This window comes from Dipodomys spectabilis, unplaced genomic scaffold, assembly GCF_019054845.1.
Source record: "Dipodomys spectabilis isolate Male_0828 unplaced genomic scaffold, ASM1905484v1 ptg000240l, whole genome shotgun sequence".
Classification (NCBI taxonomy): Eukaryota; Metazoa; Chordata; class Mammalia; order Rodentia; family Heteromyidae; genus Dipodomys; species Dipodomys spectabilis.
The window spans coordinates 5,552,502-5,565,013 of record NW_024870917.1 but is presented as its reverse complement, the minus strand read 5'-3'; the positions used below and the strand labels follow the sequence as shown (position 1 = coordinate 5,565,013).

Sequence of the window (12,512 nt, the reverse complement as noted above, 5' to 3'; positions counted from 1 at the left end):
TCCCTCTTCCACCCCAGGGATGATTACAGACTGAAACTGGTCACCAATAACTGTTACAAGCAACTATGACTGGACTCCATTTACCACTTCTAAAAGGTGGTTTCTCAAAGTTCTCCTGAGAAGTGGTTTGCCTGCCAGAAAGGTTAAGGTGTAAGGAGTTCCTGTTCCATCCCCACCCAAGTCAATAATCAGGCTGAGGCCCACAGACTTCCCATCTGGAGAGTCTGCAAATAATTTAAACTCAGATTACAGAACTCCAGAATGGACTTTACTCCACCTCTAAATTTAAAATACCCTTTCAAATCATGTCAGAGAGACCTATTAACATTCTGGATGCCATTGTCCTGGCAAGCAAGCAGCTTAGTGATAAATGACTGCTCAAAATAGAAACTCAAGCTCTCCCTAACTCAGGGAGGAACTAAGGCTTCTCCTGGGAGTGAAACAGAAATTTAGCTTGAAGAGCTTAGGAAAAAGCAGGAGAGGCGGTAGCCAAAAGGGCTTTATTTCCAACACTAGGACCTGTGACAATGAGGAGCTAATCCACACATAGGCTAGATGGCATCATTATTTTATCCCTTTGAGGAAATGTTACCCAAAAGGGCTCTAACACTTTTGCTTGACTATTAACTCAAGGAGGACTTACTGAGAAAAATCTCCCTTTGAAAGTGATTCTATTGGGATGGGTGTGGGATAGACAAAGAGCCCACTGACCGCCTAACCGTCAGCCCTCACAGACAGCCTCCAGGTGCCCAATGCTGGACCTTCTAGAAGAGGTTAAGGAATCTATGGGTCTGCAACATATTATTTTAGATACTACTTTAATCTGTATGTGTTTTGCTTTCCTCCATTTGTTTTGAGTTTCTTCTCACTGGACACGGTGGCATGACCACAGTTATTCACATTGCCTTTTTTCTTAAGATTGGCGTGGGCTTGTGTTCTGGGGATGCGGCAGGGATCAGCTGGGTCCAGTAACATGGCTGACTGTTTGGGAATTCGGATGTTGCCATTGGCTTCCATCTTAGAGCTGTTGTCGCTGCAGGGCAAATCCCAGTGTCTCAGCTTGGTGCTTTTACTTGATTTCTTTTTCTTCTCCTCGGTCTTCATCTCAGAGGTTGGCTTCTGAGAGGCCAACCTGGTCCAACTGGGCCCATCCATGCGTCTTGGGGAGGCCTCAAATGTATAATAGGAAGGGTGGACTTCCTCATGGTGACAATCTTTCTTTCGTGAAGGGCCTGGCTTTGAAGTTCCTTCTGGGTGAGGTAATGGTTTGGACAGAGCACTAGCAAGTAGCTTGCTTCTCCCAGGGCTTTTCACAGCTCCAGAGGCCCCCGGGGCGACAGGAGGCCTTGTCTTAGCAGCTCTGCTCTTCTCACACTGCACTGTCTGGATCTGCAGCCACTCCAGCTGGATGAGTCTGTCCATGTACTTTCCAAGGCTCCCAGCTCGGGTGGTCACCTCTATCTTGCACTCTGCATTCTGAAGCATGGCCATGTCCCGCAGGTCCCAGGAACTGAACGGAGGTGGGAGGAAATCTGGGTAGTAGTACTCCGGCCTTGCCCCGCCCTGTCCCGGGTGAAGGTCGAAGGAAACAGGATCTATTTCTTCAGCTCGAAGATTAAGATCTGGAGGTGTGAGGGGAGAGGGAGGGATGTGGATTCTCTCTGAATCTGACAGATCACTGGCGCTGTCTTCATCAGCGTCTTCCTCCATGATCTTCATCGATCCCAAGTCCATCAGCAGCTTGTGTCCTGAGCCCCCCTGACTCCTGGGGCTGGGTATATTCCGGCCAGGTCTTCTTTCCGCAGAAATGCCTTCCTTGTGTTTGTCTCCAGCTGGCTGGGAGGCCCCCGCCAGGCCACTTCTCAGCTGGGAAGAAACACCAGGGATTTGGGATTTACTCTGCTTTTTTCCTGAAGAATTCTTTGAATGATGTACTTTACTCCAAGATGGGCAAGCATCCATATTACTGTGAAAAAGAAAAACTGCATTTCTTACTACATAAATAAACAAATGTTATATCTGGCTATAATTAGAAAAACAAAAAGAATCCTCTGCCTATGTTTTCAGGGACAGACTTTTGCTCCATAGTACTTTATTCATACCACTATAGAACACATGCAACAAACATGGATGTTTGAGTCCTATTTTGCACCAAACACTAGTGTATGATGAAACTTTAAAACTTCATTTGCTAGGCCCGTGAATTAACTAAAAGCAGGATAAAAACTGAGCACTCTCCTCCTTCATCTGTACTTTGATCTAACACAATTCTTCCTACAGTCACCTCATAACCACTTCCAGGAAGGACAGGACTTACCACCAATAAGCACTTTACAACAAAAGGTAAACTAGCTTTGGATAGACAATTCCATCGTCCTGTGGTAAAAGGCGAAACAACCCCAAAGGAAGTCAAAAGCTACAGACTACGTGCTAGGCAACAGAGACCGATTAGTTCCTACTCCCCACAAGTGAGGAAGTGTTAACAAGGTCTCCAAAATTCTTCCAGAGACAAAGAGCTGCACTGTGACTTAGTTTTGGGTATGCATATCTTTCTCTCTCCCGCCCCCAGTCCTCTGTCAATTTAAAGCTAAGCCCAATGTCTACACATCCAAAGATGGCTGAAAGACGTACTGAATCTCTGTCTCCCTGTCACTGCCACAGATCGAATTCCTTTTCTCTGCCTTTCCCCATGTCTTTTTACTTGACACATCAGGGGGAGCGGCTAGATCTATAATATAAAATGTCTCAACTTTGGGTCTGAGGTCTAAAGTGCAGTTTACATTAGGACTTCAGAAAAACATGAACATTTCTTAAAGTATTTATAAATTTAGACCAATTGTGTGTAGTTCATAAAACATTAGTTTAGAAAAGTGTCCCCCAAACCTTAAGTTGGGTCTACTAGTATTCAACCATGTTTAAAACCATTTAAAGTAAAGCATACATCCTTCTTGTGAATAGCTATCTTAGAGTAAATGGAAATATGATGTAAAATTCAAGTCTGACATCACGGACTCTGTGGCAATTTTGAGTCAGGTAACATTTCAATATGTAAAAGTATAGCACGTGCAACTCATATCTTAAACAAACATCTTATCAGTATTTTTCCTCTCTCTATTTTATCTTTAAATAGTTATACAAAAGGGTTTTCAGTTTAACAGCTGTACAGTTTATGTGTACAATTCATCTTGATCAGTGTTATCCTATTGTTTTTAAGTAGGAAAGACACACAGGAAAGTTGTGCTTGAAAGGATAGAAATAAAATTACATGGTGTTATTATAAGCCACTATGAATGAAAAATGGGACTCAAGCCATCTTGTGACTGGCAGGCAAAGGGAAATAATGGAAATTATGTGCATTGTTATATGGCAAGAGATTCTTTCTGAGGAAATTTATTCTGAGGTAGAATCTCACCTGAGTTTAAAATACCTTATTTTTAATTGGCTTCCCACTAAGCAGTATTTAACTAAAGCTGTAACAAAAGTCCAATTATATAAGCAGAAATGGAGGACAACTATTTGTTTACTGGTTCCAATCACACTAAGTGATTATTTAAAAATGTGTTTCTTGGAGCTGGGAAGGTGGCTCAGTGGTAAAGTGCTTGCCTTGCATGCATGAGGCCCTGGGTTCGATTCCTCTGGCTTTTTCTGCTTATGTGGTGCTGTGGCTCAAGTGGTAGAGCACTAGCCTTGAGCTGAAGAGCTGAGGTTCAGCGCCTAGGCCCAGAGTTCATGCCCTATGACTGCCCTCCCCCCCAAGAAAAAGTGTTACTCTTAGTTAAAAAAACAGAGTATGGTAAGTCATTGTCAAGAGCACAACACAGCACACACAAAGAAAGAGGAGCTATAATTCAGAATTCACCATGAATGCTGCTAATACTTCTATTTACAACTGAATGGTTTTGTGCATCTGTCAAAGACAATTAATGGCAGTGGCTCTTCTATCTAAAAAGAAACTACATTATACTCATACTCTGACTTGTTGAATTGAAACTTTTTTTTTGGGGGGGGGGTCCGGTCATGAGGCCTGAACTCTGGGCCTGGGTGCTGTCCCTCAGCTCTTCAGCTCAAGGCTAACGCTCTACCACTTGAGCCACAGCGCCACTTTTGGCTTTTTTCTTTTTGCTTATGTGGTGCTGAGGAATCGAACCCAGGGCCTCATGCATGCAAGGCAAGCACTCTACCACTAAGCCACCTTCCCAGCCCCTGAATTGAAACTCTTTTAAGATAATTACTTAAAAATAAATTTAAAAAAATCAAAGGAAGGTAATCCAAGACTTGGTAAAAGAGTAGGTCTGTAAACATAGACAGGATCATGATCTCTGGAATTGACCAGCTAACAAAGCTTGACTCTCTTTTTCCCATTCATTTATGCTAAATAAAAATATAACTATGGGGGCTGGGAAGGTAGCTCCATGGTAGAATGCTTGCCTCACATACATGAGGCCCTGGTTTCCATTCCTTAGTACCACATAAACAGAAAAGGCCGGAAGTGGCACTGTGGCTCAAGCACTAGCCTTGAGCTGAAGAGCTGAGGAACAGCACCCAGGCCCAGAGTTCAAGCCCCATGACTATCACCACACACCACCAAAAAACAAAATAAACAATATATAAATATGCATTTTATATCCACTTATTCTAGTCACACAGATAGCAAGTGAAGTCATATGCCCTTTGCAAGATGAAGCAATCATCTGAAAACGATTTACCTGCTTTTCTGATAAGATTCACTCATCCTATTCCTTTTCTTGAAAAAATCACATGGCTGATCATCATCTAATGCGTGATAAACTGTCTAGAAAAAGATATTCAGTAGTAAGTACTGTGAGTACACAAAGGAAAGAAAGAAAAAAAGAAAGAAAGGAAGGAAGGAAGGAAGAAAGAAAGAAAAGAGAGAGGAGGGAGGAAGAAAGGGAGAAAGAAGCAAAGAAAGGAAGGGAGAAATAGAGGGAGGGAGGGAGGGAGGGAAGGAAGGAAGGAAAAAAAAAATCTAAGACTTATTTTTTCCCCCTCCAGGTTTACACCACCTTTGCTGTGGTACTTAAAATATTCTTGCTCAATGTGCTGGAAGACGTTGACAGCTGGGAAGGTGACTTCTTTATTCCTCTTATATTTGGAAAGATCACTTCACTGCCGGAACTAGAAGCAACAACACAGTGACAGTAAGTACTGATTGCAAATCATTCTCTGATCAGTACTGGGTTGGGTTGCCTTTCATTGCTCAGTGCTTGCCCAATAATGAAACACTGAAGCTGTGCTGGGTGCCAGGTTAGTATTCTGACTTGTAAAGAATTAGAGAAAGAATATTGTCTTGTTTACCGTTTAGTCTCTATTTGCTTGTTTTTCACAGGAGACAGTAGTTATGAGAGCACACTGCTGTAAAGTGCTGTGGATGTATTCCATCCTTCCGTGTACACACACACACACACACACATTCACAATCTCCTTGGAAGTAAAATGTTTAAGGAAATTTGTGCAGCTAATTTAGGTCATTATCTTTCTCCAAAGCTCTCATGTCTACTTATCACTCAACTAATAATTACAGGAATGTCTAGAAAACAGCAAGGGTTACTTATCACACAAGCCCGTCCTACAGGAAAGCTCCCTCCAGATTCTGTCTTCTATATCAAATCATTCCATTAAAAGATAACTAATGTGCTCATACACGTTACACAGTAGACGTTATTGCTTGGTGATGCTTTGTTCAAACATATCACACATGACAGTGATTCCTCTGCTACTTTGAGAGGCCCACACAAGAAGCCATACCTAGAAAGTGAATACTTTGCTCTCCCATAATAACCCTGCCTCTGTAAAATACCAAGAGGTGGGGTTAGGAAAGCTTGTGGTTAGTATATAATCATGTCCGTTTACACAGACTTCACACAGGGCTTGTGCAATGAACTGAGCATACCACAGCAGGCCTGACACCTTCTCGCTGTGTTCTTTACCAAACCCTTCCATGCATCGGCTCTCTTTCTGCTTCATCCCCTGGACCGTAAAAAGAACCCCGGAAGGCAGGCCTCCACGTCTGAACCTCTCTCTACAAAGTGAGCTGCTTCCTCTCATTCCACAGGGCAAGCGCCACATCCGGAGCAGCTGGGTTTCCGGCCCAAGTCTCCAGGAGAAGCCAATGCCTGCGGGGCTTTTAGGGAGCAGAAGACAGACCCCGTCCTCCCACGCCGGGAAACAAAGCTACAGAAGGCTCCCTCGAGCGCCCACGGGCCGCGGCGCGGTGCGTCCCGGCCTCCGCTCCCGGGCTGCGGGCCTGGGCTGCCGGCCGCAGCGCGCGCCGCCCTCGCGGAGGGGCCGGCCGGCCACCGGCGCGGCGGGGACGGCGCTGCTCTGGGCGGCTCGGCTGCCCGGGCGGGCCCGGGGTCCAGACTCGATCAAGGCGGCCTGGATGGGTCCTGCCCGGGCCGGCTCGGCCTCCCCGCCGCCCCCGGGCCCGCACCGACCCGCAGCTCGCAGCAGCCGGCCTGCGCGTGCGGACCGCACCCGCCCCGCCCCTCCGACAGCGATCGACCAGACCTGATCCGGGGCGGCCGAGCGCACGTGACGAGGCCGCAGCCCGCGGGCTCCCGCGCCGCGCGGAGGACGGGCGGCCGGGCGCTGCGGCGGGGCCGGCGCTGCGGCGGGGCTCGGGTGCGCGCGGCCGGCGGGCCCGCGGGAGGGCGGGCGGCGTCACGAGGGGCGGGGCGGCGGCGCGCCGGGAAGCGGCGGCCTCCGAGGAACCCCGCGGGCCGGGCGGGGAGGTGGGCGGGGCCGCCCGGGCCGCGCCGCGTTCCGGGCAGAGGCGGCGCCGCCCTGCGCTCCTGCGGACACCCCGAAGAGCTCCTCCGCGCGATCGCGGGGATCCGAGGCGGGGACTGGGGACCCCGGCCGGGGAAGCGAGGGCGCAGCGGCCCCCGGGGCCCCTGGCCGGCCCCCGGACCCGGGGGCTTCCGTGCGCGGCTGGGGGCGGGGACGCAGCTAGCGGGGGTCCGAGGCCGCCCCCGGCCGCCCGCGGGGGCCATGTCCGGCGGCGCGGGCTCCCGGAGGCCCGTTCTCCGGAGCCTCAGCTGCCTGTCGAACCTGGACGCCGCCGCCGCCCCCCGGGAGCCCCCGCGGGCGCCCGCGCCGTCGGGCTGCGCTTCCCCGCCGCGGCCCATCATCGCGCGGCGGGCCCGCTCGCTGCCCACCTCCCCCGAGCGCAGGCCGAGGGCCGCGGGCGCCGCGGGCGCGCCGGGCCGGGCGGGCGGCGGCCGGCCGCCCCGCGTGCGCTTCGCCGACGCGCTGGGCCTCGAGCTGGCGCAGGTGCGGGTGTTCAGCGCGGGGGACGACCCGGCCGTGCCGCTGCACGTGCTCTCCCGGCTGGCCGTCGACTCCGAGCTGCGCCGCCGCCGCGCGGACCCGCCCTTCACGCTGCGGTGCCTGGTGCCCGACTTCCCGCCGCCCGTCGAGGCGGCCGACTTCGGCGAGCGCCTGGGCCGGCAGCTCGTGTGCCTGGAGCGCGTCAGTTGCTCGGACCTGGGCGTCAGCGGCACCGTGCGCGTGCGCAACGTGGCCTTCGAGAAGCAGGTGTCGGTGCGCTACACCTTCTCCGGCTGGCGGCGCGCGCACGAGGCCGCGGCGCGCTGGCGAGGCCCGGCCGGCGCCCCTGGCTCCGAGGACGTCTTCGCCTTTGGCTTCCCGGTGCCGCCCTTCCTGCTGGAGCTGGGCGCCCGCGTGCACTTCGCGCTGCGCTACCGAGTGGCCGGGGCCGAGTACTGGGACAACAACGACCGCCGCGACTACAGCCTCACGTGCCGCGAGCACCGGCTGCAGCTGCCGCGCGGTGAGTGCGAAGAGAGCTGGATCCACTTCATCTGAGCCGCGGGCCCAGCCGGTCCCCGCCCCCCCCTGCCGCCCGCCGCCCTCCCCGCGTGCTCTGACCCGGCCTGTCCTCCTGCCCCCCCCCCCCCCCGTGGGCAGGTGCGTGGCGGCGGTTCCTCCTCTCTGCAGAAGGCAGTGGCCGGCATCCTGGAAAGGCCTTCCGGGAGGTCTTGCGCACGCGTCCCGGGTGTATCCCTGTCCATGTAGCTGTTATTGGCATGTTGGGACCTCCAACCTGTCGTAGATGCCTTCTCAGGATTATTCTGTTTAGTAAGCTAAAGAGGTGCAGTTGTGTGTGTGTGTGTGTGTGCGTGCGTGCCCACTTACACAAACTGTGTAGTGTGACCGGCATCGTGGTACCTGGAGGCATGCCTGCCCCGGGACGAGGAAAACCTGAGCCCATGTTGACTTGCCAAACCCGCAGCCTTCTAACACTGCAAACTATTAATAGGCAAGAAATGTATGCCTCATTGGTCACCACACAGCCATTCCTGGGCTTTGCCGCTGCCCTAGTTAGGCAGCCTCTCTCACGTCAACATCTGAGGAGGAGGAGAAATATTCGAGCTTTTACTTTCTCTGTAGCCGTGACTCTCCAGGCATGGTTGGTCATGGTTGATCATGTATGATCATGCATGTACCTGCACGTTTTTGAGCCATTTCAAGCTACCTATACAGTTTAAGAAGTCTTGCCTTACCTCATTTTCATTTTCAGGTGGCCTATAGTTTCCAGCAATTACCTTTTTGATGATTAATGGTGACTTTTTACTTTTTCTTGAGCATCAGAAGACTCCAGCATTTGTCTTTTGGAAGTCCAGACACCAAGGGAACCTGATGTTTTCAGCCTTAGTCAGAACACTGGAGGAAAAATAGTTCACAGATTTTATACTTCTAACATAACCGTTTATACATACACACACACCCATACACACACATATATACATGTCAGGTTTGGTCAGCTACCTGCCAACTTTATTCTTTGTGCCTTTGGATCAGAGAACTTGTAACATTTTATGGACTTTTCTCTCAATTTTATAAACGTGTGCTCTTTGGGAGAAGAGGGGTCAAGACCACTGTCCTCTGTAGTGTGCCCCATTACTGAAAACTGCCACTGAAGATTGAGGCCTTTTGGTGCTGAGCAGGAGTCACTGAAAACAGGTGCTGGAACTGAGGCATGAGGAACAAGCCAACAGGGACAAGACCTCCAACCTGTGATGTTTGCCAACAATACTGCTGAAGCCACTGTGATCAATTTTGTGAAAGCTGTCATCTGTGAGTTAACTCACAAATTTTTGAACACTTGATATTTGTCAAATCAGTACCAAAAGCCTTTTGACTAGTTTGTTTTTAATAACTGCAACTTCTCTGTTTTCAGATTCCAAGAAACAATATTGGCTTTCTTTGGCAACTTTTAATGTCAAAACACCTAATTTTGATTTAAAATACCATGAGTAAATTGCTATGATGACTGTGTACTACATTGATATACAAGAGAGGGAGGAGAGAAGCTTGATTTCCTGCTGCTTAACCAACTTTCCAATTAGGTCAGCAAGCCTGCAAGGGCCTGGACTGCTTTTTCTTTGGCCCCAGACCAGAGGGCACAACAATCCTCCACACTATTCAGGTATAAGTCAGAGCTTCCCATGTATTGTTGTTGAAAGGCATGTAGAGAATCTTTAATGTATGTGAAAATCACTTTCCAAAAAGGTTCTACTCACAAATGTTACATCATCAGAGTTGAGAGAACTTCAAGGTGCCTTAAAAAATCCAATGATTTGAAATTTAAAAGCTTGAACAGACTTTGCCTGGTTGAAGAAGAAGCTGTAAAACAGTTGTAGGGGGATTTTCAGACCCTAAACTACAGTTGTTGTTGCTTAGATGCAGTTATTTGGTGGATTGTGCAATTGTTGGGATGTCTCCCTAAACATATTTTAATGTTTGTCATATAAAATACTTTTAATCCAAGCTTGAGAATGAAAGTATATATGCAGAAATGTCCTTGTACTTTATTAAGCTAGTATGTTTTTCGTGTGACAAAGTTTAAATCACCCACCACTTAAGTCTTATTATTCCCTAAACACTGATGAATAACAGGCCTTACTAAAAATAAATTGGATGATATCAGCTCCAACAGCAGAGTTCTTGTGTGTATTGAAGAAACTGCAATATTTTGCATGTTGGGTCAAGATCAATTACATAGGAAGAGAGCTCTGAGGGTGGGGTGCACAGGGGCTATGATAATTACATTTCTCTGACTCCCAGGTATGGAACAGTCTGTCTTGCCCCCAGGTGGTGACCCACTGCCCAGGTACAAGGCTTTATGCACCAGAGGAAGGAAATGAGCATTTATTAGCTCCTATCTTATCTTACTTGCTCATTTAGAGTACTAGATATTTTATATGTTTGATTTCAATTAATTTGTGGAAAGGAATGCTATCTGGTTGAAATATCCCCATTTTCTTAGCTGAGGAAACTAATGTTCAGAGAGTGTAGGTAAGTCAGTCACCTAACGTCCAACAGCTGGTGGCTAGCAAATTCAGCATACACACCTATACCAAACCCCATGTTCTCTCTACCATGAGATATGTCATACAGGATAGTTCCAGTAAGGACTTGATAGATTTGATTGAGGGTCTGGGCTACAGGCTCAGTGGTAGACTGCTTGTTTAGCATGCTTGAGGCCCTGTGTTCAAATGTTGGCACTGCAGAAAGAAACCTAAATGAAAGCCAATTTTTGATAATTATTGATAAGGTTTTATTTTTCTCCCTTCAAACATCACAGTCCAAAACTTACAAAAACATTTTGTATAAGATCAAAATGAATAATATACCTTGTTCCTTTTCGAGGCTTTCTGAATATATAGAACAAAGAAAACTTTAAATTTTAGTCTCAACTAAAAAGTGGTAAGTTATGTGAGAAATCATGGCTTTTTGTGTTCAGTGGGTAGTGGTAAAATTTCTGTGCATTCACAACTCCAGCATCAAGAGTGGATGAAAACTAGAAGAAAACTAGCTATGAAAAAAATTATGGTAATCTGTCAGGTCATGAGGTTGAAAACACTCGACAACTTTACATTGTATATTATATTGTATTAAAGATAAAATGTGTAACTCAAAAACATCCAAAACTTTGAAGATATTAAATACCCTTGTGTAATCCAAAAACATCCAAAACTTTGAAGATATTAAATATCCCTAACATATACATGCTTAAGTGTATAAAATCCCTGTGAAATGCATATGTCAACTGAATTCAAAAATTAAGATAGAAGATTCCCCATAACAGGCCAGCCAGGACAAAATTTCTAGGCTCTATAAAACAAACAAAAAGCAAAAGGACTGGGAGCATGGCTCAAGTGGTAGAGCTCTTGCAGTTAAGGGTTTAATTCCCAGTTCAACAACAACATCAAACTCTCAAAAGTAGATTCACTGGCACAAAGTTGCCAGGAAGGTATATTATTCTGATTTGATGTGCTTTAGTCCTCAAGTGAATATTTATTCTTAGTCCCTTGTGTTTATTTTCCCCAGGACATTTACATTGTGTGTGTGTGTGTGTGTGTGTGTGTGTGTGTGAGAGAGAGAGAGAGAGAGAGAGAGAGAGAGAGAGAGAGAGAGAGAGAGAGAGAGAATTCAAGGACAAGTTAGAGCTTCTCTTGCTTTTGATTGTTCTTTGTTTTCGATAGAGTTTTTGTCAGTCCTGGTGTTTGAATCCAGCATCCTGCATGCCAGGCAGGGACTCTACCCCCTAAGCCACACTTCCAGCTCTCATGTACTGCTGAAATGCATGCAAATGCAAATGTTGCTGCAGTCTTATCTGCCAGATACTGATTTGACATGTGTAAGTGCACTACTGCTGATCAACAATCCCAGCCTCTCAATCCACTATTTTAAAACAACCATTGCTCATTAGAGAGAAAATTAAGGTAATACTACGATACGTTATGCAATTTTGAATGGCGACTTCTGTACCAAAATTCATTCGCTGGGGCCATTCCACGTTTAGAGATTTACCCATCATAGATGCCAGATAAGCCAAAGATCTGTTACCACAGGTGTTTGTAGCAGACGCGACAAGCCCGGCAGTCAGGAGGACAGGATTGGATGGATGCAGTTCACTCACATGATAGGACAACTGCAGTGAACGCTCAGCCGCCATGTCACGCACGGGTGTGAAGGCCCAGCAAAATCAAGGATGGGAGCCAGGGCTGGGCTGCGTTTCCACACCCACGTGCGGGGTTCCGTGTGTGTTCTTGAGCATACCTGGACCACACACCTCAAGTACCAGCCTGGTTCTCTGAAACTGCGGCCAACCCCACAGGCCTGGGGTCCCGGCCGCCCGGACATCCGGGACCTGCACTGCGCCCCGCTGCCGGCCTGCTGCGCCCGGCTGCACTGTCGTGACTGGAGGGTCCCGCGGCCGAGGCTCAGCCATCCTCCTTCCTGGTGCGTTCATCCTGCGAGCGCTGCAGGCGCATGCTTGGCTGGGCCTACGGGGGGCCCATAGGAGGCTCATGTGAGGCCCGTGCAGGGCTCTCCATGGGTCCTACGAGGGGCCTTAGACGGGGCTGACACGGGCCCTGCAGAGAACCTGCGTGGGGCGTGGGTGAAGCTTACGTGGGCCTCCCCGGGGCCTGCGAGGGGCCTGCTCACCTGAGGCGCGCCCC

General features: G+C 48.7%; 1 protein-coding gene across 2 annotated transcripts; it reads right to left on the bottom strand.

Annotated features, from left to right (window-relative positions):
* Positions 1-481: 481 nt before the first annotated feature.
* Fam217b (family with sequence similarity 217 member B) lies at positions 482-5,734 on the bottom strand. Of its 2 annotated transcripts, none has more exons than XM_042699238.1 (3): positions 5,025-5,734; positions 4,707-4,792; positions 482-1,966 (listed from the first exon to the last, which is right to left on the bottom strand). In XM_042699238.1, the coding sequence occupies exons 2-3, from the start codon at positions 4,730-4,732 to the stop codon at positions 814-816; spliced, it is 1,179 nt and encodes a 392-aa protein (XP_042555172.1). In that variant the 5' UTR covers positions 4,733-4,792; positions 5,025-5,734; the 3' UTR covers positions 482-813. The 2 variants fall into 2 exon arrangements, with proteins under 2 accessions (XP_042555172.1, XP_042555173.1); XM_042699239.1 differs by having other exon boundaries at positions 4,707-4,788.
* Positions 5,735-12,512: the final 6,778 nt, after the last annotated feature.